At 40.6% G+C, this 26,180-nt stretch overlaps 1 protein-coding gene across 11 annotated transcripts in view; it reads left to right on the top strand.

The window, feature by feature from the left end:
- AGK (acylglycerol kinase) overlaps nucleotides 1-26,180 on the top strand; it is an 86,572-nt gene that overhangs the window by 55,562 nt on the left and 4,830 nt on the right. For all 11 annotated transcript variants that reach the window (XM_027101706.1, XM_027101705.1, XM_027101702.1 and 8 more), the window contains 5 exons: nucleotides 11,492-11,571; nucleotides 14,489-14,546; nucleotides 18,893-19,040; nucleotides 19,508-19,602; nucleotides 26,048-26,118. In XM_027101706.1, the coding sequence (XP_026957507.1) occupies nucleotides 11,492-11,571; nucleotides 14,489-14,546; nucleotides 18,893-19,040; nucleotides 19,508-19,602; nucleotides 26,048-26,118 (452 nt within the window). The remainder of the gene's footprint in view (nucleotides 1-11,491; nucleotides 11,572-14,488; nucleotides 14,547-18,892; nucleotides 19,041-19,507; nucleotides 19,603-26,047; nucleotides 26,119-26,180) is intronic.

Raw genomic sequence — 26,180 nt, 5'->3', positions numbered from 1 at the left:
CTTCTCTTTGGGATTCAGGTTACTTGGTTGTCTTGCATTGTCAGCTCTCTGATGGGCTTGAGAATAATTATGATTCTGTAGATTATCAGGCTTTTCCTCATTTTTAGGGTGGGAACAATGTTCTTTGTTGCTTCCTACATCCTAGAGAGGAGCAGAACTTCCCATTTTTCTATTGGGTTGTCTAACATTTTCTTACTGATTTGTAGATGAGCTCATGAATTACTCTAGAAAGACATTCGCTCGCTTTGCCCACTGAAGGGGCCTAAAGGCAGTGACACCCAACAACAACGAGCATATCTGGCATCCAGATTTTGGTCTCTAAGTACCATTCCCTAATAAAACTTCACAGGATTCTGTGAAAAGATGTCCTTCAGAGGCAGGGCAAGAATAAGGCAAAGAACTACTCAAAAACTGATGAAGACAACGCAAAATAGGAGGCAGCCTGATGGTACCCTATTGGCCAATTTTGGGCTGGTTTGAACATCAAAAAGAATAATGCTAGTGGATTATAATACATTAAATAAGAATGATGAATCTATAGTTATGTTACAGAAGAATTGCCAAATCGTAAATGTATAAGATACGACAGAGTTAGAGAATTACCATTGGGCAATCACTAATGAAGTCACTAATTCAAACAGGGATCATCAATGCATGCTACACACATTGGATAAAAGGTCGTTGACAAACAAATATCCACACAGTCTCAAATGATCGCAAGTTACTTAATTACAAAGGGAAAAAGTACCTTTATAGTAGAGAGATCTAGCATACACCACCTTAACCAGGTGATCAAACAGCATCACCAATCATGGGACAGATGGACATTATCTGCCTCCGGATGTGATGTATTGAGAAGGGTACAACATCACCTACGTAGTTTTCTGCCCCAAACATTAGTCTTAATCTAACTGACTCTAATAATGAGAAAACAATCAAATCCAAATTGTAGGACATTCTAAAAACAACCATTGATTTGGCTTCTTCAAAAATGTCAGTGTCACGAAATCTAAAAGAAGATAGTCTGTTCAAGATTAAGGGAAACTAAAGAAATATCATAATGAAGTCCAGTACGAGATCCTGGACTGGAAAAATGAAAAACAGTGTCAGCCGTAAAAGATATCAGAGATATTTTAATATGGATGATATATTAGATGTTATATGCCAGTGTGAGATTTCTTGAGAGTGACAGTGGTGTTGTGGTTATGTCCGTGTATGTCCTTGTTCTTGGGAGATACATGCTGAAATAGTTAGGAGTGAAAGGTCATGAAGCCTGCAATTTATTTGCAAATGATTTAACAATACTACAAACTATACACAGAGAGATAAAGCTAATGTGGGGAAATGTTGGCCTGGTGAAGCTGGGTGAGGGGTAAATATGGTGTTCATTGCACGTATAAAAGGTTTTTTGGTTTGACATCTTACCAATATTAAAATTTTGGAGGGAAGAAGACCCAATAGCCATTCCTGATTCCTGATCAGAATCTTCTCTCTAAAAAGGGTTTAATTCCTAGGGAAAAGATATTCTCGCTTGATGGTAGTTAAGTATCTATTCCTCCTTCATCTAAATTTCTTCTTTTTCCCCCTGGAAAAGGCAGGTTCGTAAGAAGGCTGAGCCATAAAGCCAAATAATCCTATAAACAGCGAATCCTGCATACTTTTCTCAGGTTTAGCCTCAGAATGTACCAGCTGCATTCAGGCTGTCCTCCAAAGGCTATGCACATTTTACATGCATGCAAGTTTCCTAGTATCTGTGGAAGAAGCCTCCGTACCGTGTCATGATTCCAAACTTCAATCCTAAAATGTCGTTCCTAGTTATATGGCATTTGCTATATGCACGTTTACGGTTGATGAACCCGTGAGCTTGCAACCCATTTCCCTTTTATTTTCCTTTGTGCTTTATGCAGTGATATCTGGACTCTCCACCATGACCTTGTTGGTCAGGGTAAAAGCGATTTAAGTTGCAGTTGATTCTTTAGCATCTAATAAAGCTTAATCGTTTTCACAAAATGTGCTGAAAGGAATGTTAACCTAGAGAAGAGACTACAGATCAGCATTATTTTATTGTTGCTGTCAAAGGAGTGAATCAGGGTAGGTCTCTTAATGACGGAGTGATTTACTGCTTCTTATTTATGTGTGAGAAGTAATACATTCTAGAGTAATGAGGATTTAACTGAACATTCTTGACTGTGCTTGCATTTAAATGTCTCTTGTCTCCTTTATCTTTTTCTTTCAAATATACTGATTCTGTGAATTGATGAAACCAGTGTCAGAGTTAACACAGGCTCTGTATATTGGTAACACACCCCAGGAAGCAGAAACCTTTTAAAATCAATTCCTAGAAAACACAGTACGGTAGCCTCTACGGTAGTTTCTGAGGCACCCAGCTAGGCTGAATTTGTCTTCTCTTTTTTCTTTATTTCTGGAAATTGCTTTCAGAATGTGGTGAAAAGCATTGCAGATGAAGCCTGATACCAGATTCCTCTTCTTTTAAAAAACAAACTGAAACACAATTAAACATATAATGGAAGATTCTCCAAAAATAAAAGAAATAGTCCTTGGAATCTATAATAGTGCTTTATGTTTTCATTGTATAGTGTGAGTTCGCTTCTCCTTAGGACTTCTGACTCAGTGAGGGAGGCAAGATGTGTATTAGTATCTTCATTGGACAGATTTTTTAAAAAGGGTTATCTGATCATATGACTAGTTGTGCTGTAGACAGAAGAAGAATAAGGATTTTCTGTCTTACAGTCCATTGCTTTTTCCTTCACTGCTTTGTCTAGGTGGGATCACTCTTGGCCTGTCACATGATTTTTAAAGGGCAGTTTTCCCATGTGGACATCTACAATGCCCGGAAGTTGACTTTAAAGTAACTACTGTAAAGATTTATGGAATTCTTCCTAGTTCTTTCTTTTTGGTCTCTCAGTTCGACTCGGACCCTGCCAACCCAGAACCAAATGAGAAAGATAGGGGAGGTGGTGAGAGTGAGACTCTCCCCCTTTCCCCTGTCTTTCATTCCTGGATTCCTTCTGTTAAAGCCCCAGTGGGCTCTGATCATTCTCATACGACGATGCTTAGAGCTGCTCCTGAGCTCCTTCTGCCTTGACTCTTTTTCTTCATCTAGAATCCCTAAAATCCATAGGTCGGGCAGTTGTCTAGTTGACCAGGATCGTTTTCTCGTCACTGTTCCTTAAATTCTGTTGCACCCAGCTCTCCCAGTTGTTTTCCTCTGCAGAGCATGAGGTCATTTCCCCGCAGGGATTTGCTCTGTCCAGGGGAGCCTCTGACTTGGAGCAGCTTGTCTCCTTTGCTGCTAAGGTCTGGCTGCATGCCTGTCTTTCTGTACAGTATCTGTTCTTGTTTTCTCATCTCTCCATCTCATAATCTGACTATTGCCCAGAACTTCACTGGCCTAAGATACAGTGGTGCTTTGTCTGTTGGCTTCCACTCTGTTCAGCTGACCTTGCTTATTTTTCCTGTGCTTGTGTGTCCTCCAACTGGGACCAGTGTCTCCACTACTGGCCTCTGCTGAATCCTGAGGGCTCTGTGCCCATCTGCTTTTCTACACTCTTCACATTCTTCACACTCCTTTCCTACCCCTTGCTGGAACATAGCAACTCAATTCTGTGGAACCTTAAGGTTGCAAGGCTTTTCAGTTAATCTTAACAGAAGAGTCCCAAAATTCTTCCCCCTACATGAAGAAAGGGAAAATGGTTTTAGAGCACCAGTCAGGAAATCTTGAGTACTTAGCTCAGCACTTCTCGCTTCCACTACATGCTTTAGAACAGCATTTCCCTAAGGAATATTACTTATGCAAGATGTCTTCCCAGAGAAGGGCTGAACAGTTAACAACTCAGGAAAGCTGTATATTGTATTTCTTCTTTTGGACATTTATAATGTACATTAACATATTAAAGACTCTAAAAAGAATTGCAGTAAACATAACTTCTTTCAAACCAAATAAGTTTGATATTTCCCAACTTATTTCAACATGGAATCTTCTATCATCATCATCATATCATCATCATCATCAGCTGTAACACTTAACATCTTAAGAAACATTTGGGAAATGTTCCCATTGATACAGCAAACTATTCACATAGTGTTAATTCTCTCCCTTAGGTTAGAGCGCCCTTTCTCCTCGTTTCTTTTCTTTCTCTCTACTTTCTTCCCACCCTCCCCAATCTAGGTGCTTTATTTAGTTTTCCTTTTTGGGAAAGGACTGGGGAAATCACTGTAGTATGCACTTATTACTGTAATATAGTGTCCTTCCTCAAGGGACCTGATTTCTCTCTCTCTTTTTTTCTAATTAGCATGCATCTTCCCTAGTCCAGTACTGTATGATTCAGCCTTGTTCCTTCTCTTTCAATACTATATAGTGCTTAGCTCACTCTTGGGAACCTCCTAGGTAGATCTGAAAAAATTATAATGAATAAATAAAAGAACGAATCCAGGAATTATACAGATACAGATATAGATATACATACACATACATATAAATGCTGGATCAAAAAACATAGTTAGATTGCAATAAAAAATTCCTCCCACCCCCTATTCCCTGCCTCTGTCAACCACCAATCTGTTTTCTGTATCATCTATAAGCTTGTTTTCTTTGTTGTTATTCTTTGTTTTTTTAGATTTCACATGTAAGAGAGATCATACAGTATTTGTCTTCCTCTGACTTACTTCACTTAGCACAGTGCCCTCAAGGGCCATCCATGTTGTCCCAAATGGCAAGTTTCCATTCTATTTTATGGCTAAATAATATTCCTGAGTCTCTGTGTGTGTGCATGCGTGTGTGTGTGCATGCCACAGTTTCTTTATCCATTCATCTGTCGATGGACACTTAAGTTGTTTCCGTATCTTGGCTATTGTAGTTAATGCTGCAGTGAACATGGGGGTGCATGTATCTTTTTATTTAAAAAATTTTTTATACAGCAAGTTCTTATTAGTTATCCATTTTATACATATTAGTGTATATATGTCAAAATCAATCCCCCAATTCATCCTACCACCACCCCCCCACCACCACTTTCCCCCCCTTGGTGTCTATAGGTTGTTCTCTACATCTGGGTCTCTATTTCTGCCCTGCAAACCGGTTCACCTGTACCATTTTTCTAGGTTCCACATATATGCATTAATATATTTGTTTTTCTCTTTCTGACTTACTTCACTCTGTATGACAGTCTATAGGTCCATCCACGTCTCTACAAATGACCCAATTTCATTCCTTTTTGGGGCTGAATAATATTCCATTGTATATATATACCACATCTTTATCCATTCGTCTGTTGATGGATATTTAGGTTGCTTCCATGAGTTGGATATTGTAAATAGTGCTGCAGTGAACATTGGGGGGCATGTGTCTTTTTGAATTATGGTTTTCTCAGAGTATATGTCCAGTAGTGGGATTGCTGGGTCATATGGTAATTCTATTTTTAGTTTTTTAAGGAACCTCCATACTGTTCTCCATAGTGGCTGTATCAATTTACATTCCCACCAACAGTGCAAGAGGGTTCCCTCTTCTCCACAGCCTCTCCAGCATTTGTTGTTTGTAGGTTTTCTGATGATGCCCATTCTAACTGGTGTGAGGTGATACCTCATTGTAGTTTTACGCGCAGGCTTAGCAGCCATGACTCATGGGCCCAGCCGCTCCACGGCATGTGTGATCTTCCCAGACTGGGGCACGAACCCGTGTCCCCTGCATCGGCAGGCGGACTCTCAACCACTGCGCCACCAGGGAAGCCCCTCATTGTAGTTTTGATTTGCATTTCTCTAATAATTAGTGATGCTGAGCAGCTTTTCTTGTGCTTCTTGGCCATCTGTATGTCTTCTTTAGAGAAATGTCTATTTAAATCTTCTGCCCATCTTTGGATTGGGTTGTTTGTTTTTTTAATATTGAGCTGCATGAACTGTTTATATATTTTGTAGATTAATCCTTTGTCCGTTGATTCTTTGCAAATATTTTCTCCCATTCTGAGGGTTGTCTTTTTGTCTTGTTTGCAGTTTCCTTTGCTGTGCAAAAACTTTTAAGTTTCATTAGGTCCCATTTGTTTGTTTTTGTTTTTATTTCCATTACTCTAGGAGGTGGATCAAAAAAGATCTTGCTGTGATTTATGTCAAAGAGTGTTCTTCCTATGTTTTCCTCTACGAGTTTTATAGTGTTCGGTCTTACATTTAGGTCTTTAATCCATTTTGAGTTTATTTTTGTGTATGGTGTTAAGGAGTGTTCTAACTTCATTCTTTTACATGTAGCTGTCCAGTTTTCCCAGCACCACTTATTGAAGAGACTGTCTTTCCTCCATTGTATATCCTTGCCTCCTTTGTCATAGATTAGTTGACCGTAGGTGTGTGGGTTTATCTCTGGCCTTACTATCCTGTTCCATTGATCTGTATTTCTGTTTTTGTGCCAGTACCATATTGTCTTGATTACTGTAGCTTTGTAGTATAGTCTAAAGTCAGGGAGTCTGATTCTTCCAGTTCCGTTTTTTTCCCTCAAGACTGCTTTGGCTATTCGGGGTCTTTTGTGTCTCCATACAAATTTTAAGATTTTTTGGTCTAGTTCTGTAAAAAATGCCACTGGTAATTTGATAGGGATTGCATTGAATCTGTAGATTGCTTTGGGTAGTATAGTCATTTTCACAATATTGATTCTTCCAATCCAAGAACGTGGTATGTCTCTCCATCTGCTTGTGTCATCTTTGATTTCTTTCATCAGTGTCTTATAGTTTTCTGAGTACAGGTCTTTTACCTCCTTAGGCAGGTTTATTCCTAGGTGTTTTATTCTTTTGGTTGCAATGGTGAATGGGAGTGTTTCCTTAATTCCTCTTTCTGATCTTTCATTGTTAGTGTATAGGAATGCAAGGGATTTCTGTGCGTTAATTTTGTATCCTGCAACTTTACCAAATTCATTGATTAGCTCTAGTAGTTTTCTGGTGACATCTTTAGGATTCTCTATGTATAGTATCATGTCATCTGCAAACAGTGACAGTTTTACTTCTTTTCCAATTTGTATTCCTTTTATTCTTTTTCTTCTCTGAATGCCATAGCTAGGACTTCCAAAACTATGATGAATAATAGTGGCTTGTTCCTGATCTTAGAGGGAATGCTTTCAGCTTTTCACCATTGAGAATGATATTGGCTGTGGGTTTGTCATATATGGCCTTTATTATGTTGAGGTAGGTTCCCTCTATGCCCACTTTCTGGAGAGTTTTTATCATAAATGGGTGTTGAATTTTGTCAGAAGCTTTTTCTCCATCTATTGAGATGATCATATGGTTTTTATTCTTCAGTTTGTTAATATGGTGTATCACATTGCTTGATTTGCATATATTGAAGAATCCTTGCATCCCTGGGATAAATCCCACTTGATCATGGTGTATGATCCTTTTAATGTGTTGTTGGATTCTGTTTGTAGTAGTTTGTTGAGGACTTTTGTATCTATATTCATCAGTGATATTGGTCTGTCATTTTCTTTTTTTGTAGTATATTTGTCTAGTTTTGGTATCAGGGTGATGGTAGCCTCATAGAATGAGTTTGGGAGTGTTCCCTCCTCTGCAATTTTTTGGAAGAGTTTGAGAAGGATGGGTGTTAGCTCTTCTCTAAATGTTTGACAGAATTCACCTGTGAAGCCATCTGCTCCTGGACTTTTGTTTATTGGAAGATTTTTAATCACAGTTTCAATTTCATTACTTGTGATTGGTCTGTTCATATTTTCTATTTCTTCCTGGTTCAGTCTTGGAAGGTTATACCTTTCTAAGAATTTGTGCATTTCTTCCAGGTTGTCCATTTTATATTGGCATAGAGTTGCTTGTAGTAGTCTCTTACGATGCTTTGTATTTCTGCGGTGTCTGTTGCATATATCTTTTGAGTTAACGTTTGTGTTTTCTTTGGATAAATACCTAGAAGTGGAATTGCTGGATCACATGGTAGCTCTATTTTTAATTCTTTGAGGAACTTCCATCCTGTTTTCCATAGTGGCTGCACCAATTTACATTCCCACCAGCATGCCCAAAGTTTCCCTTTTCTCCATATTCTCAACAACGCTTGTTTTTTCTTGTCTTTTGGATGATAGCCATTCTAATAGGTGTGAAGTGTTATCTCATTGTGGTTTTCATTTGCCTTTCTCTGATGATTAATGATGCTGGGCATCAGTATGTCTGTTTCTATGCTTTGCCCATTTTTCAAGTGGATTGCTTTTTTTTGTTTGTTTGTTTTCTGTTGAGTTATATGAGTTCTTTATATATTTTGGATATTAACCCCTTATCAGATATATGATTTGCAAACATTTTCTCCCATTCAGTAGGTTGCCTTTTTATTTTATTGATGGTTTCCTTTGCTGAACAGAAGGTTTTTAGTATGATGTAGCCCCACTTATTTATTTTTGCTTTAGTTGCTTTTGCTTTTGGTGTCAGATTAAAAATCATTGCCAAGACTTATGTCAGGAAGCTTACCCCATATGTTTTCTTCTAGGAGTTTTATTGTTTTAGATCTTATACTGAAGTCTTTAATCCATTTTGAATTAATCTTTTTATGTGGTGTAATATAGTGGTCCAGTTTCATTCTTTTGCATGTGACTGTCCAGTTTGCCTAGCATCATTTATTGAAGAGACTGTCCTTTCCCCATTGTGTATTCTTGGTTCCTTTGTCATAAATTAATTTACCATATATGTGTGGGTTTATTTCTGGGCTCTTTGTTCTGTCGATTTATGTGTCTGTTTTTATGACAGTACCATGCAGTTTTAATCACTATAGCTTTGTAATATAGTTTGAAATCAGGGAGTGTGATACCTCCAGCTTTGTTCTTCTTTCTCAGGATTGCTTTGGCTGTTTGGGGTTTCTTTGTGGGTCCATACAAATTTTAGGATTATATGTTCTATGTCTTCGAAAAATGTCTTTGGAATTTTGGTAGGGATTGCAGTGAATCTGTAGATTGCTTTTGGTAGTATGGACATTTGAACATCATTAATTTTTCCAATCCAGGAGCATAGAATATCATCTCATTTTCAATTTCTTTCATTAATGTCTTGTAGTTTTCAATTTCACCTCCTTGGTTAAATTTACTCCTAGATATTTTATTCTTTTTGATGCAATTGTAAATGGGATTGTTTTCTTTATTTCTCTTTCTGATAGTTTGTTATTAGTGTATAGAAATGCCACAGATTATTGCGTATTGATTTTGTATCCTGCAACTTTCCTGAATTCATTAGTTCTGTCATGTCATCTGTAAGTCATGACAGTTTTACTTCTTCCTTTCCAATTTGGATGCCTTTCTTTTTCTTACCTAATTGCTCTAACACTTCCAATACTATGTTGAATAAAAGTGGTAAGGGTAGGCATCTTTCTTGTTCAAGATCTTAGAGGAAAGGCTTTTTACTGTTGAGTAGGATGTAAGCTATGGTCTTGTCATATATGGCCTTTTATTATGTTGAGGTATGTTCCCTCTATACCCACTTTGTTGAGAGTTTTTATCATAAATCAGTGTTGAAGTTTATCACATACTTTTTCTGCATCTAGTGAAATGATCATATGATTTTCATCCTTCACTTTGTTGATGTAGCATATCATACTGACTGATTTGAAGATGTTGAACCATCCTTGCATCCGTGGAATAAGTCTTACTTGATTTATGGTGTCTCATCCTTTTAATGTATGGTTGAGTTTGGTTTGCTAATATTTTGTTGAGGGTTTTTGCATCTATGTTCATCAGGAATATTGGCCTTTAATTTTGTTTTCTTGTATTTGTCCTTGTCTGGTTTTGGTATCAGGGTAATGCTGGCCTCAAAAAACCAGTTTGGAAGAATTCCTTCCTCTTCTGTTTTTTGGAAGAGTATGAAAAGGATTGGTATTAATTCTCCTTTGAATGTTTGGTAAAATCTACCAGTAAAACTGTCTGGTCCTGGACTTTTGTTTGTTGAGAGGTTCCTACTGATTCAGTCTCCTTACTAGTAATCAGTCTGTTCAGATTTTACCTTATTCTTTAAAATTTATGGTTTGTCTTAAAACTTACATTGTGTTTTCCCTGACCATCCATCTCCTTGGCTCCCTCACTCACTGTACAGTTGCACCTGCTCTGTACTTTCATAATACTTGATACACATCTCTGTTCTTTGAACCTACTGCATTGTGTTGTTATTGTCTGTGTCTTTCTACCCTCTATTATACCTTGAGCTCTTTGAGGACATTTTTTTATCACTAGTTCCTAATATATAATATATATTCGTTAATGATGATTCATGAAAAAAAAAAGAATGAATGAATGATTAGCTTAGTATAGTCAGGATGGCTCAAGCCCTGCTGTCTTCCACAGTATGCACTAGGCACCCAGGAGACTAATACATCCTTGCTGTGCCAGTAGTGGGTTACCTTACCATCACCTCTTTGCTCTGCCATTTCCCTCTAGCTCCTTCTTCTGTTGCTTAAGCAGGTGGAGAGAGCAGAAAAGGAAATCTGCTTCAACAGATACACAACCAAGGAATGAGAGGCCAGTGTCTTTTACTGGTAGGCTGGCCCTATTCATGTATGATTTGCCTAGAAAACCCTCACTTGTTTCAGGGTAGCGGGAACAGGAGTGAAAGTGGGACTGAGCGGGGAAGGACTACCTCTCCTAAGAAGACTTAGACGCTTTCTCTAGGCCAACAACTTACAGTGCCAAGGATTCTCCTCCAGTTCCTAATCTTCTGCTTACACTGGTTCTAATGATGGCATGGTGGAAACCGAGCTGGTTCTGTGCCTGTTTAGCAAATTCTGTGGAGTTGTGTCTGGCATTTGGCAGCTGTCTTTAGAATGTGGGTACCCTTGGGCTTTAGCTGCAATTCTGAGCTACCGGGAAAGTCCCTTTCAGAATCCTGTTGTATATATTTTCATATAGGAAAGCCCATCAGGAAGTGTAAACTCTTGAAGGCAGTGGCTCAATTGTGTGTTTTCTATATATTGCTAAATAAACTCACTCAGCAATTGTAATTGCTGATTATAATATGCAGTATTTGGCCATAAAGCACTGGACTCAATCCAAGTCACTTTTCATCCCGATTTGTTATGACAGATATCTGGCTGTATTTTCAGATATCCAAGTGAAACATTCTGGAGTACATACCAGGACGCTGATCTTCCTTGATAGCTCTTGGCCCTCCAAAGAGAACGCAGGCTTAAATTATCTTTGCCTTGGACAAGCAGAAGAGAGAGAAGAAATTCTGGCTGACCCGACTAACTGGTCCAAGAATCAGCCTAATGATGACAGTCTGAAGTATGATACTGTGTTTTCTTGCCAGCGGATTCATGAGGGCTGATACACAAAAGTTAGCTTCATTTTACAGGACAGTTTATTTAAGTACTTTGAGCACTCACAGAATTAATTTCTTAAATTTGGAACATTCCATTTAGAATTTTGGTTTGATGAAACGTAGGCCATGAACGTTTGCTGGTTACTTACCTGTAGAGAGTTCCAAGTTATTGTCGTCATTAATTTAAATTAAATGTGTTTAACTTCCAGGGTGAAAAGGAACAGCCAGTGTTTGCACTGACCGGCCTCCGATGGGGATCCTTCCGAGATGCTGGCGTCTCAGTTAGCAAGTAAAGGGGCACTGTATTAACGTGTGGTGATTTTAAGACACCTTCTTATTCTGTCCCTGTCTTTGCGGTTTCAATATGTAGTGATCTAGGAGTTAGTGCGGTTGAATTATGTGTGAATAACAGAGGTAGAGGTTTAAGTTCTTACGTGCAGAGAGGCTGCAGAGAGTTCCGGTTTCCTCCACGCTAGCTTGGCGGAAGATCAAGACGAGCAGCGTGCATCTTTCTTTCTAGACGTCGTATTTGAGCGTGGGTGAGGCCACGCTAGCCCGGAGGGGCACTGGATGGCCTCTCCTCCTGCGGCCTCCTTAGCTGGGTACGAAGTCAGAGGCACCGCTGGGGCCACAGCCTCGTGGAGCTTTCACAACCCTGGTTGGAAGACCCCCCGACGAGAGGTGTTCTTTCTGAAAGCCTAGCAGATCCACAGAGCCCAGGCCACCTCTTTCAGAGGAGGAAGAAAGGCAGATGCCTGGCTATGTTGGGAGATGAAAGAAACAGGCCTGTGGAGGAGGTGATTAGAGGGCCGCTGCTGGCTTTTCATGCGAGCGGGCTTATTTTTGGAGAATTCATCGTGTAGAATAGGCTCCTGGCTCGGAAAGAGGGTGTGTCCTGTTCTGTTGCAGGGAGAGGCTGCTTGGGCAGGGCTTCCTGTGGTGGGGCTGAGCAGACGCGGCGTGAGGTTCCCTCCTCGCTGGTGGGCGTTTTAGTTTTTCTTTACCTCTTCTTGAAAACGGGCTTACAATTTTAGTATGGTTTAAATGAATTAGGATTGATCTCACACACAGCTTTTATCAAGAAACCCCTTTCACACTGTAGGCATTCCTGCTTATTTTCTTTACAGAAATTTCTAAGTTTTGGGGTTTTTTTTGATGTGGACCATTTTTAACTTTATTGAATTTTTGTTATAATATTGCTCCTGTTTTATGTTTTGTTTTTTTTGGCCGTGTGGCCTGTGGGATCTTAGTTCCCCGACCAGCGATCGAACCCGCACCCCCTGCATTGGAAGGTGAAGTCTTTTAACCATTGGACTGCCAGGGAGGTGCCTACAGAAATGTCTCTCTTTTGTTTCACTGGTTATTCCTGCTAATGAAGTTCCTGACAGTGGACTGTCAAAAGAGAGATATCACTACGTTATATCACACACTGTGTTCTTTAATATTTCACAGCTTTTATTTGCAAGTATGCCGTGGTTATCTTGATTCCACAAGTTATCTTTGTGTCTGATCTGTAATCTCAAATGCCAGCAATTTACCAAGAGGAATTGCTTGGTTTCCCCTGAGAAAATCTGATGACAGCAAATTGCTTTCTAAATGTATTGAGCACAAGCATAGGTCAGCCCTTTAGGAATATCACACGCGGGCCCACATTCTGTTTGATTTCTGAGCAGTGAATTTTAAAATTCTGGTTGTTGTTATACCTGGACTAGGACCGCGCACTGAGTCGCTCTGTGTGTCATGAGAGAAACAATCGGGATGCGAGAAACCAATTCCTAGCTGGCCTCGGGAAGACTGCAAGCGCAGTGTCAGAACTTGCTATTGATACAGATGGAGGGAACTGCAGGCAGTGTAGAAATAAACTGCCTTGGATGGGATGTGTTTCTGTCTGGCTAACTGGGAAAAGAAGCAAATCATTGAGTAACCTTTGAAACAAAAGAACAAAAACAAAAAAATTAGTTGGTCCAAGCCCTCATGAATAGCATCGCGGTACTTACCTGGGTAATAGAGTGGTTCCGCATTGCTCGTTGGATAGCTAAACTCCTTATTTGGGCATTCAAGGCCCAACTTAATCCGTCAGCACCCCTAACTACAGAGTTGTGTATCTTTGCTTTAAATAAAGCTTTTGCCCTGGCTATTACTCTCAGTGTTTCCCGTACTTTTACTACTCCTTCTGCCTAGAATGATCTCCTTCCCTCTTTTATGTATCTAAATCCAACCCATGTTTCTAGGTCTCATGCCCTTACTTTGTTCTTGTGTCATTCATTATGCAAATTTGGCTGCTTCGGTGATTTTAGGCCCTTAGTGATTTCTTGTGCCTTCTTGACTCTCCTTACCAATGAATCGTGATCAGTTTATACCATGTCATGTAAATGTTTATTTATTTGTTGTTTTCTGTTACTTTGGGGGGCCTTATTTTCTCAAATTAGGAACCCTCAAAGGCAAGAATTTTATATTCTTTATATTGCTTCGTTTCCTCCATATACATAGTAAGTGCTAAATAAATACATATTGATCCAAAACAAATGGGGAGCAGTTAAGATGGGCTGGTAGGTGACAGAGATGAGTTTTAAGAGAGAAATCTACTTTACGCCACTTTCCTAATTCCAACTAGGCATCTTTTTCTCTTCAGTAGCTTTTAGGTATTTAGCAATATGAAGCAGACCCTCTTCATTCCCAGATTTCACATTTGCCATTTTCAAGCTGCATAACATAAGTAATGCGAAATTATGCTGATTTACAGATTTTAATTGTATGTTTGTGTGTGAGAGAGAACACGGTGTACAGAATGCAGCCATTTAGCTCATGAGTAATACATCAGCACCCAGCAACTGCGTCTCATTGTGGCTTTATCCCTCTCCACTCATTTGGAATGTATACTCAACTGTATTCCATGGTGGAAAGTATATATTATGGTGATACCTGTGAATTTAGAGATTCAAGGAGACTCTGATTATATATCCCTTGTAGATTGCAAGGATCTAGCTGCTGTATAACTAATTATGTACGGTTTGACATGGTATTCAAATGCAGATTAAAAACTTAACTGCAATACTTTTTTAAAATACTAAACCAGTCTCCAAGCCTCCAGAGCAGACACTCATGGTAAAGGTGTAATTCTAATGCATTATCCGTCATGAATGGTATCTAGCACATTGACAGTTCTTTTAATATTCTAATTACATTTTTATCTCGTTCTTTCTCAGGTACTGGTATCTTGGGCCTCTGAAGACCAAAGTAGCCCACTTTTTCAGCACTCTTAAGGTAAATACAGTTTACAGTGTAGAAGCTTGACTTCTGGTATTTTGTTGTTCCTCTGTGATGTGTGTATTTGGAACCCTTAAAAATTTCTTGCTACAGATGTATATAGCGTGCTCCGGCACTGAAATGGGGCATATTTACTTATATACAAATGCAGAAAGCATTCCTGTTGTGATTCCTCTCATCTACCAACTTACCCTCTCCATTACCAAGCCCAGATTTCATTTCATTTTATATTTTACTTCCCTTTGTCTATTCATTTACTCACTCTTACCAGACAAACCTTGAACACAATGACCTGTATCTCATTAACTATTTGCAGGTGTGTCTATATTAGCATCTGGAAATGAACTGAAGTTGTGTATCTAATCATACAGGCTTGTGTATAATATAGGAGGTTTCAAACTATGCTTCGTGCTTCCAACTGTGCTTTTTCAAACTAGCCAGATGTGGGTAGTGGTTGCTGTATTGGACAGCACAGGTATAGAGACAGTTGCCATCATCAGAGAAAGTTCTATCGGGCCATGCTGCTGTAGACTATACAGTGAAAAATACTGGCATAGAGAACAGCTCAACAATGCATATTAATGAAAATGCTAATAGGAAAGTCACACTTAATCTGTGTACTATATACTGTGTTCCACTTTTACGCAAATCAAGGTAGTATATTTGCAATTCGACCAATCTGAAAATTGGCAGATGAAGTTTGAATGTAGTGAAAAGTTTGGTTTTAATGTTAACATTCAGAGTATCGAGTGTTTTTCGAATTACAAAAGTAATATATGTCCATTGCAAAATGTTTGGAAAACATAGCTCCCTTTACCTTCTAAATAAATTCCAGATGGATAACAAAACCATTAAAGTACTAGGGGTGACCAATCTACACGATTATTAAAATGAACTTGAGGGGCACCAAGGACTTTCTATACCTAAGGCAAATTGTGTGAGTAAAATGCATGACTGCTGTTGATTGAGGGGATAATTACATTGGTGGAGTAGGGATTGCATTCAGGAAGAAATAGAGTAACTACATATTTAAGTTGTAGAATCTGGGAGCATGTAAACTGTTTCCATCATTTCTTCAGCAAACAATTACTGCATACCTGTTGTGTGGCAAGCCCTGCTATATATTTGGAATGCAAAGTCAAATAAGACAGGTTTCCTGCCCTCAAGAAGTATTCAAGTGCTGGGGGTGAGGTCCAGGTATTCAAGTGCTGGGGGTGAGGTCCAGGTATTCAAGTGCTGGGGGTGAGGTCCAGGTAAATCAGCAGTTTGGCAAGTGCTAAGAGAGAAATATGGAGAGAATAAGATGGAAGCAGAGAGGAGGGGCCTTTACCCCTGACTGAAGGTTGGTAAAGTCAGCCCAGGGAAGGTGACACTTTTGCCAGATTTTGAAATACATACAGGACTAGATAAATGGCATTCCAAGTGGAGCGGTGAGGATGTGTGAAGTCACAGTGGTGTAACACGGTCTTTAATTATGGCCAATGCAGTAGCATGGCGGGAAGGGGACTTTGAGGGTCAGGTCAGGACCACTTTTGGCAGGTTTTGATGTGGGATCTGACATTTATCACTAAAGCACTAGAGGGTTATTGAGTCTTAAGCAGGGGAGTGGCAAGAGCAGATTTTGCCTCTAGAAAAATTGTTTGGCAACAGTGTGGGCAGGAGATTGGACACGGGTAGTTTAAGGCAAAGGCATCAGGTAGAAGATTGTTAACGTAATCCAGTTGAAAGGAGATAAGATGGTAACAGTGAATATTGACCACAGAGGATGGATTAAAGAGGTACAGCCCTCAGAAGTTGGAAGGAGCTTGTAGTAGTCCCAGATTTCTGGTTTGAGGGACTGGAGTTTGGTAACTAGAGTTTTCCCTTAATGCTGATAATATTAGAGTAGAATGAAGTTTGTGAAGAAAGATGAAATTTTCAGTTTGGCACACACTGAGCTTAACATACTGTGGTGCAGACAGGTGGCGATACAGTCGTGACTTCGGTCTGGAATTCAGAGAGATCTGAGCTAAAGAAATAGATGTAAATGTCATAAGTGTATGAGTGGCATTGAGCTATGGATTTGATAAAGTTACTGTCGAGAATAGATGGCCAGGAACAGCCTTCATTTAAAGAGGCAGAGACGGTGCCTGGGAACCGCCAAGAGAGACTCCAGGAGGAAGTACCGACATAGAAGCCGATGGAAGAGAGAATTTCAAGAAGAGAGTGAGATTTCAAGAAGCAACGGCAGAGTCTAAATAGAGGCAGGCAAGTGAGTGCCCTCTGAAGGTTCAGTAGCCTGTGGGTGGAAGAGCTGAAGCCGCACTGAAGAAAGGTCAGGGGTAAATGGGAGCAAAAAGTAGAGGCAGTAGAGCCACTCCCTCAAGGATCTCGACTCTGAAAAGAAGGACATAAAAAGACAAAAGCTAGTGAAAAATATGGGGCCACTGGAGTGTTCTGTTTTTTTTAATTGGAGAGATATCTGTGTCTTTATTTCCTGAAGCAGAAGTGAAAAAGAATGGGAGGAGAAGAGAGAAAGGACACAAAAAGCATGACTGACTCAGCTAGTTCCATGAGCGCATGGAAGGGAGTGGGATCCAGAGTCCTGGACTAGCCTTGGACGGGGGAGGGACGCCTTTTTCCTTGAGACAGGAGAGAAATAAAGGAGAGGTACAGATGAAAACATATTTATAAAGAGGTAAGGCGGTTCTCACTGATGTCTTGATATTCTCACTGAAGTGCAGGAAGCAAGTGATCTTTTGAAAGTGAGGTGGTGGTGGTGGTGATGGTGATGATGGTGATGGTGGTGATGGTGATGGTGGTGGTGGTGGTGACGGTGATGGTAGTACGGGGAGTTTTGAAGCAAGATGAAAATAGGTTTAGAAGGATTATCAAGTGGCATAGACAACCTTAGACCAAGAATTTGTTGACGTGGATATGCTCGTTTGGGTGATTGTTTTCCCTGTGTCAGTACTCAGCAGGAGTGTTTTATTTCCCCTTCTAATAATATTGAGCCACGATGTAGAAGTACAGACACCTAGTGACAGATTGATTAAGAATAGGGGCTTTTCAGGGCAAACATTATGGAAGAAAGAAGACACGAGGGCCAAAAGCAATGGGAAAAGAGAGTGCTGTAAAGTAACCCACTGTTCATCTGGTTGGCCTGAGGACAAATGGCGTGGTCAGGGGCTGGGATTCTCAGTGCGACTGAGAGCTTGGTGTGGTTAGGGTCTCCACGGGCCCCCACATCACACCCCTCTCTTCCTCCTCTGACTAACCAAATGCAGGAACAAAGCATATGGAAATCAACATGCCAGCTTTATAAATGTCAGCAGGAGTGAAGGACACAGCTTGGATACGCGGTCACAATCTGATTTCCTAACACTCCAGATTGAATTTATCCACTTAAAACATCTCCTTCGGGGCAGAGACTGCTAAGTAAGCTCACTGCGTGAGGAAGCAGTGGACGCCTGAGTCCGCAGGACGGCCACTTCCAGAGTGAGAAGAGAAGGGGTTGGGTCTTTCTGGACTTGGGAAGGAGTAAGAGGTGGAGTGAGAGGAGTTGGAACTGTTACTCTTTTGTAATTCACCCCATGGAAACAGGAGAACAAGGGAGCAGTTCACCCTAAGAGCCACTGGGCACAAAAGAATATGGGAAGTGATTAGATGGTAGGATATCAGGGCTTTAGATTTCTAAGATGGAGTGGCTCCGGGTACCGCTAAGGACCGGGACGTGGCCATGGAAATCGGTGGCTGTGGTGGGTTAGAGGTGACGTCAAGGGCTGAGAGGCTAGGGTGTTGTTTTCATCATCCCTGGGGACACTGATGGGACCCAGGATGGCACTGGACTCGGTGCCAGGAAGAAGACAAATCTAGAGTTGAGAGTGATGGCCTTTGAAGCAGGAATGAGAGGCCTTGGGCTGGATTTCGAGGCTGGACTAAACCAGCCTGGTCTCTGAGTGGAATATGATGACAGAAGCGAAGAAGGTATGTGATACAACTGGATTTCATGTTTGTGTCACCGTCTCTAAGTCAAAGTATCGGATGACTCTGCGCGTGTTCATACTGAGGTTTTCTTGGACAAGTGTAAGCAGTGGTTGGTTGCTGGTCCACTTTGATCTCCTCTCTGCTCTGTGTCAGGAGAGCAATGGAGGCCGCAGTCACTGGGTTCCTATAGGCCTTCAATAGGAAAAGAAAGCTTGAGGATTCCACACTCCAAATTAGAGATAATTTCATCCCATGAGAGGAGATTACTAGTTAGCTTTCAAGCAGATATGGGTGGAATACTATCCTTTGTAGAGAGAAACCCCAAGAGTTTGGAATCGTGCTGCACGATAAAGGTTTTTGTCTCTTTACGTTGAAAGGAGTGGCCTCAGACTCATCAAGCCTCTCTCTCATACACGGGACCTGCGGAGCGACCTCCCAGTGGAGCAGAAGAGACCCCTCCACGGCCCTCTTTGTACAGGAGAATATTACGAAGGCTCGCATCCTACTGGGTACAGCCGCAGGACGGTGAGCAGCGTGGGGACTGACGATTGGAAAGCCCTGGTCAGCTCAGGCCTGCCTGAAGCAGACCCCACCTCAGTGTTTGACTCTCCTAGAGCAGGGGAAGCCTTTCCAGCATCACTGAACTCAGCCCTCTGTGTGCACAGCTGCAGGCCCCAAACGGCAGCAGCAGTGTCCCATCAATGGGAACAGCCTGTGTCAGTTGTGACTCTCAGTGACTCCCTCTTTCTGTCACCAACCTTTATGTTATTGTGGCTACTTTTATAGGGATGTCTCAGGCATAGAGATTCCATTTTGAGCCTGGCCCTTTAACCTGTGTATCAAAAGTATGAGATAAAGAAAACTAAGCAGGGTTGGGGGGGGCGGTCAGCAGATGGGCTCGGGAGGCCATCTGAGCCACTGGTAGCTGGCCGTGGTGGTGGTGCTGAGATGTTCATGGGAGACACTGACCTGTATCGAATGCATTCACACAGCCCCCCAAGAGGTGAGCCCAGAGGTCTGGAAAGAAGTGCAGCTGTCCACCCTTGAACTGTCCATCACGACCCGGAACAGTCAGCTTGACCTGGCAGTAAGTGTGCCTTTTTTTTTTTTTTTTTTTTTTAAGTAGAAAAGCATTTGGGAAAAAGTGACAAAGGCTACATGCTCTTCCACTAACTTTTTTATTTTTACCCTGTGGGGATGGAGAGGGAAGGATCAGGGCAGGAGGATGTGGGGTGCCTTTGAGGAATAAGCAGTGAGAAGAAACAGCGAGTGAAGTGCCTAAAAGCTTAAGGGGCTCTGATCGAGCATCTGTCGCCAAGCCTTCTGCCTGAGAGAACTGAGGGCAAAAGGCCTTTAGAGATGAGTTAGCCTAATCCCATCCGCCACAGGAATAAAACTGTGTGGAACTTTTACTTGAGTAAATAGCCATTATTTTTGTGACTATATTAAATATGTAGATTTAGGCCTCTAGGAGAGAAAACCATATATACATCTACATTTATATAGATGTATATATGTATACACACAAACATCTCTATTTTACATATTGAGTCCAATCTGTTGACATGCACTGACCAGTATGTATGGTAGCCACTAGTCACAGGTAGCTGCTTAAATTTAAATTAATACAAATAAAATTTAAAACTTATTACTTGTGCCACATGACAAGCGCTCAATAACCGTATGTAGCTAGTAGCGACCCTATTGAAAGGCACAAATATAAAACACTTCCATAGTGCAAAAAGCTCTCCTGGATAGTACTGATGTAGATAATACGCTAAAAAGTTTTTGAAATAAAGCAGAGGTTAGCAAACTGGTCTGCCACCTGTTTTACTATAGACTGCAAGCTGAGAATTGATTTTACGTTTTTAAATGGATAGAGTAAAGTCAAAAGAAGGATTATATTTTGTGATGGGTAAAAGTATACGAAATTCAAGTTTCAACATCCACAAGTAAAGTTTTATTGGAACATAGCCGTATTCATCCATACCCATGTTGTCTGTGGCCACTCATGTGGCAGCGGCAGAGCTGAGTTGTTGTGACAGAGACTGAATGGCCCCAAAGCCTAAAACACTTACTATCTGGCCATTCACAGTAAGGGTTTACTGACCCCTGGTCTAGAGAAAACTTTAGTAGTTTATGTTAATGAGAATGCCAGTAGGAAAGCTATCCTTAACCATGGACTAATATCATGTTCAGCTTTTATGTGAATCAAGTAGTATGTTCACAACTAACCTGGTCAGTCTGAAAACTGGCACATGGAGTTGAACATATGAATGTAGTAAGATGAATGAGGGGGACAAGTGTAGTGAGAAGTTTGATTTCAATATTAATATTCAGAGTATTGGATTGCTTTTTAATTATAAAGGTAATGCATGTCCATTGTATAACATTTGGATCACATAGCTCTTTTCACCTTCTGAATTGATTCTGGTTGGATTAAAAGGTTAAATGTAAGAAAATTAAACTATTAAAAACACTAGAGGGCTTCCCTGGTGGCGCAGTGGTTGAGAGCCCGCCTGCCGATGCAGGGGACGTGGGTTCGTGCCCCGGTCCGGGAAGATCCCACATGCCGCGGAGCGGCTGGGCCGGTGAGCCATGGCCGCTGAGCCTGTGCGTCTGGAGCCTGTGCTCCGCAATGGGAGAGGCCACAACAGTGAGAGGCCCGCGGTGTTTTGTTTGCATTAAAAAACAAAACAAAACACTAGAGTGAAATCTTAAGTGATTATCAATATAAACTTGGGAGGACAAGGCCTTTCCAAGACTGGCATCTAACCAAAAATCATATTGATGCATTTACTTCTAATAAAAAAGAAACTATAAACAAAAATTTTAATGATACTCATTTTTAGATTTCCTTTAAAATTTATCAACCTTTAAAAAAATTTGTTTTAATGACAAATTGGGAAAAATATTAGGATGTGATATACCAGGAGTTAATAGCTTTCCTTTATACTTAACTGTTAGGATAATCAATAAGAAGTGGGCAAAGGACTAATATAAACAACAGGCAGGCCGCATAATTAGAAATTCACAAAGGAAATAAACATGAAAACAATCGCTTATATTTACTACATGATAAGCACTGTCCTAAGAATTTTACACAGTGTCAGCTCATGTAATCCTCATAACTACACTATCAGGTAGATATAACTTCTATCTGAATTTCACAGGTAAAGAAACAGAAAAAGTGCTCAGTATCAAAGAAATACAAATTAAAATATTAAATATTGAATTGCCATAGATTAAAAAGCCTGCTAGTGTTCACTGTTGGTGTGGACAGGGAAACGGGCTGTCAGGTTTTCCTGAGGGAAAGGGAAATCGGAACACTTTTTCTCCAAGGCATTTTGGCAGTATATATTAAGCATCTGAAATGTAAGCATACCCTTGGCCCTATTAAGCATATTTCTAGAAATTTATCCTTCAGAAATAATCAGATGATACATAATGTAGAGAGTCTGAAAATGTTGGTGAAAGTGAATGTATTAAGGTTAAAAAAATACTCTGTTAAAAAGAGGAATCTTAAAAAGAAAGATAAGATTTCTAATTATACATTTCCTTTATACTCAATCTCTGATGATATGTACTTCCAGTGTTTTGTTCATGTTCTTTAACCTTGTTCTTCGCTCTGATGACTGAATACCAATGAATGGATTGAGTTCAGTGAGTATGTATGTGATCGTGGCTCGAGATTAGCCCCATTCAGAGTGCCGAGAGCTTTTTATCTTTGTGACAATTATAAAAATATATGATCCTGTGCTGCTTATCACTAGCAGCAGCAGCACATTCATTTTTTTTCTATCCTCTTTGTAAAAATAAAAGCAAATGCAATAAAATATTCAAAGACAGTGAAGCTGCCATGTAATAGCTCAAAATGTTCATTTATCATTAAAAAAAAGTCCATTCAGAGTCTGAAAGAGGCCTGAGGGGTGTGGAATGCTTGAAAATTAGGATCTCTTGTAGAGCTATGTTCACTGTATTTATAATAGCAAAATATGTGAAACAAACTAATCAGGCCACTGATGAGAAATACATTTTGGTACATGTATTTAAAATGTTCTCTATTTATTGACATGGGAAGATGTTCATTGTATCTTTTTAAATGAAAAACCAGGTTAACGTGATTTGCAGCAAATGATTTCATATTTACTTAAAAAAGAGGTACTCCCACCTATAATTGAGTTTTGTGAATGATGGAGGTAAGGCTCCAGTTTTATATTCTTTCTATATAGAAAGCCAGTTGTCCAAGCACCATTTATTGAAATGTCCTTCCCCCCCACACCCCACTGATCTGCAGTAAACCTCTGTCACACGTCAAGTATCTGTATACATGGAGATGTTTCTAGTCTATTCTTTTGCTCTATTTTTCTATATTTGTACTAATACTATGTTTCTCTTAATTACTATGGTTTTATAGTAAGTCCTTCTACGTTTTTCTTCTTAAAGAGTCTCTTGGCTGTTCTTGGTTCTCCGACTTCTATAAATCCTTTAGAATGTTTATTAAGTTCCGCATAGAAATCTGTTATAATATTGCTCAGCATTACATTGAACCTGTAGATCAATCTGCGGAGAAATGACATTTCTACAATATTGACTCTTCTATCATATGCATACGGCGTATCTTCATTTATTTAGGTTTTTAATGTCTTTCAATGAAGTTTTACAGTTTTCTCTATAAGATTTTGTCTTGCTGGGTAGATTCCTAGTTATCTTAATTTTTGATACTGTTGTAAACAGTTATCTCTTAAATTGTTATTTTTTTAACTATCTGATTTAGTTGATGGACATGTAATGATTTTTTATATTGATGCTGCATCAGCAACCTAACAATTGTTATGTTAAGTTTATGGATTCTTTTAGATCTTCTATAGATTCAGTCATATCAACTGCAAATAGTGCAGTTGATATGATTTTTTCCTTTCAAATACTTAACCTTCTTCTAATCTTTTGTCTTATTGCATAGGCTAGGGCCTCGGTACAGTGTTGAACAGAAGCAGTGATGGCAGGCATCCCTGTCTCATTCCTGATTGAGAGAGAAAGGCTTCACTGCTTCATTCTTGAGTTTGATGGGGTTTTTTGTAGATACCCTTTATCAGATTAAGGAAGTCCCCTTCCACTCCTATCCTACTTTGCTCAGAGTTTTTATCATGAGTGGATCTTTAATTTTATCAAGTACCTTTCCAGCCACTACTGAGATAAGGCTTTTTCTCGCTGAACCTGTCATTGTAGCATAACACATTGATTTTCGCACTTGCACTCTCAACAAAAGTCAAATCCTTGACTTGCATGTATATCTACTTAGCCCCTTCCATGTCTAAGATACATTTCAGTCTTGGTATGTCCAAAACTGAGCTACTGGTCTTCCCTTCCACCCCCGAAACCTGCCTTCTCCTCCATCTTCCTGCAGCGCAGTCGATTGTAATTCCACCCTTTTCATTGTTCAGGCCAAACATCTGGCTCCTCTTTCTCGTGGCATCAGATCTCAGAGGAAGTCCTGGCGGCTTCACCTTCTAAATACTGCCAGCGCATCTCAGTGTCCGCTGCCAGCTGGTCCAAGCCACCATCGTCTTTCAGCCCGATTATTACAATGTGCTCCTAAGGGGTCTCCCCGCCCTTGCCCCATCGTCTTTCAGTCCGATTATTACAATATGTTCCTAAGGGGTCTCCCCGCCCTTGCCACCATCGTCTTTCAGCCCGATTATTACAATATGCTCCTAAGGGGTCTCCCCGCCCTTGCCCCTTTTCTCCTCCTTTAAACACAGTAGCCAGAGAGACCCTGATTAAAAAAAAGCCAAATCATATTTCTCTGCTTAGAACCTTCCAGTGGCTCCACACTTCACTCAGCCTAACGGCCAACTTCCTCGTAGGGGTGCACAAGGCCCTACTGCTGCAGTGCCTGAACCCTCTGATTCCATCTCCTCTCATCCCCTTTTCTCACTCTGCTCCAGCCATACTGGCCTCCTCGCTGTTCTTTCCCATGTCAGGCCCGCTCCCACCTAAGGCCCCTGCCCTGGCAGTGCCCTTTGTGGGGCCTGCGCGTCCCTAGACCGGTGGTTCTCAAAGTGTGGGCCTTGGGTCTGCAGCAGTAGCATCGCTTGGGACCTTGTTAGAAATGAAGATCCTTGGGACTCGCTCTAGATCTACTGAACCATAAGCTCTGACCTGTGTTTTAACAGGCCCTCCAGGTGACGTTTGCTAGAGTTTGCCCTGGATTTCCACAATGCCCTCACCTCCTTCAGGTGTCTGCTCAGAGGTTACCTTGCCAGTGAGGCCTACCTGGACCCCTCTTTAAAAACGCCACCAATCGTGCTTGCTTCGGTAGCACATATACTGAAAATGCCACCAATACCACCTTTTATCTCATTTTTATAATATACTGTAATACTTCTAATATACTCTATAATTTGCCGTTTATGCTAATATACATACACAGTCCACAATTTACTATTTTTATACGGATATACGCTAACATACTTCTAATATACATGAAGTTTATTATTTTATCATGGTTGTGTTTTGTTTATCCCTTCCACTCTCTCCGGTAGAATGTAAGTTCTTTGTAGGCAGAAATTGTTTTTTTCATTCATTGACACAACCCTGGCACTTAGAAGAGTTCATGGTACATAGGTGACAATAAGTCATTTAACAAAAGGTGACCCTGGAGCAGAGTCATTCCTCTATGTTGAGGTGTAAAGTTGTGCTTTGATAGTGCCCTTTAATCTCAGGCACAGGCTGTCAGCTCTCAGAGGCCTGGGGGTGATCCTGGGGCTACAGATTTTGAAGCTGTCCAAAAATAAACAAACCTCTATTTGAAGCAGACACAGAAGTGTTGGGATTGATTTACAGAGGGCCAGGTTTGTACTGCTAGCCACCAACTGGTGGTAAATTGTGGGGAGACGGGGGGAGGGTGGGGAGTGGCACGGAAACCAAGTCTGTTTTTGTAGCCACTTCCTTGTAGCTCAATTCTTCCAGAACGTTCTGTGGTTGGGAATGTAGAGTTTTAAAAACATTGCCGTGGCATAAAAGGATTGCTGCTCTTCAACTCTGGTCACATACCAAGTTTGCATGTAGAGCATTTAAAAAAAACACAGATACTTGGGGGCTCTCCACATCAAGAAGCTGGTCCAGCCAGTGTGGCATGATGACGACGTACAGTGAGGGTGGAGACTTGCTGGGAGAGAGGGGCTGAAAGCTTGGCCTGCCAGGGAGGGGGCCCTAGAGACTGTAATAGCTACGATTATTAGTGAGTGACAGAACCTGACAACCCTCCAAGCCTGAGTGTTTCCCTAGCTTATGTATGTAGTAAAAAAACAAGCAAGCAATAGAGATGGATTTTATGGTATGTAAATACCACTTCAATAAAGGTCTTAATGTAAAAATAAAGGACTGAGGATAATATTCAGGATAAAGTCATTGAAAGTAAAGTCCCCTCCGTAATACGCAGCTCCAACCGCGACCCTCTAAGGTTTATGGGCAACAGGCTGCATGAGCCAAAATTTAGAGCATTAATTTTCGTTTTCTAACCTTTTTAGAGCAAAGAAGACTTTATGAATATCTGCATGGAACCCAACACGGTCAGCAAAGGAGACTTCATAACTATAGGGTAAGTGGACGGGGGTTTGCAGGCTGTGAGGCTTTAAGTAGTTTGTGTTCAGACTCACCAAT

Source organism: Aethalodelphis obliquidens, unplaced genomic scaffold, assembly GCF_003676395.1.
Source record: "Aethalodelphis obliquidens isolate GAN/ISIS:26980383/991018 unplaced genomic scaffold, ASM367639v1 scaffold5, whole genome shotgun sequence".
Taxonomy (NCBI): domain Eukaryota; kingdom Metazoa; phylum Chordata; class Mammalia; order Artiodactyla; family Delphinidae; genus Aethalodelphis; species Aethalodelphis obliquidens.
The sequence above is the reverse complement of the archived record's forward strand: the minus strand, read 5'-3'. Positions and strand labels throughout refer to the sequence as shown.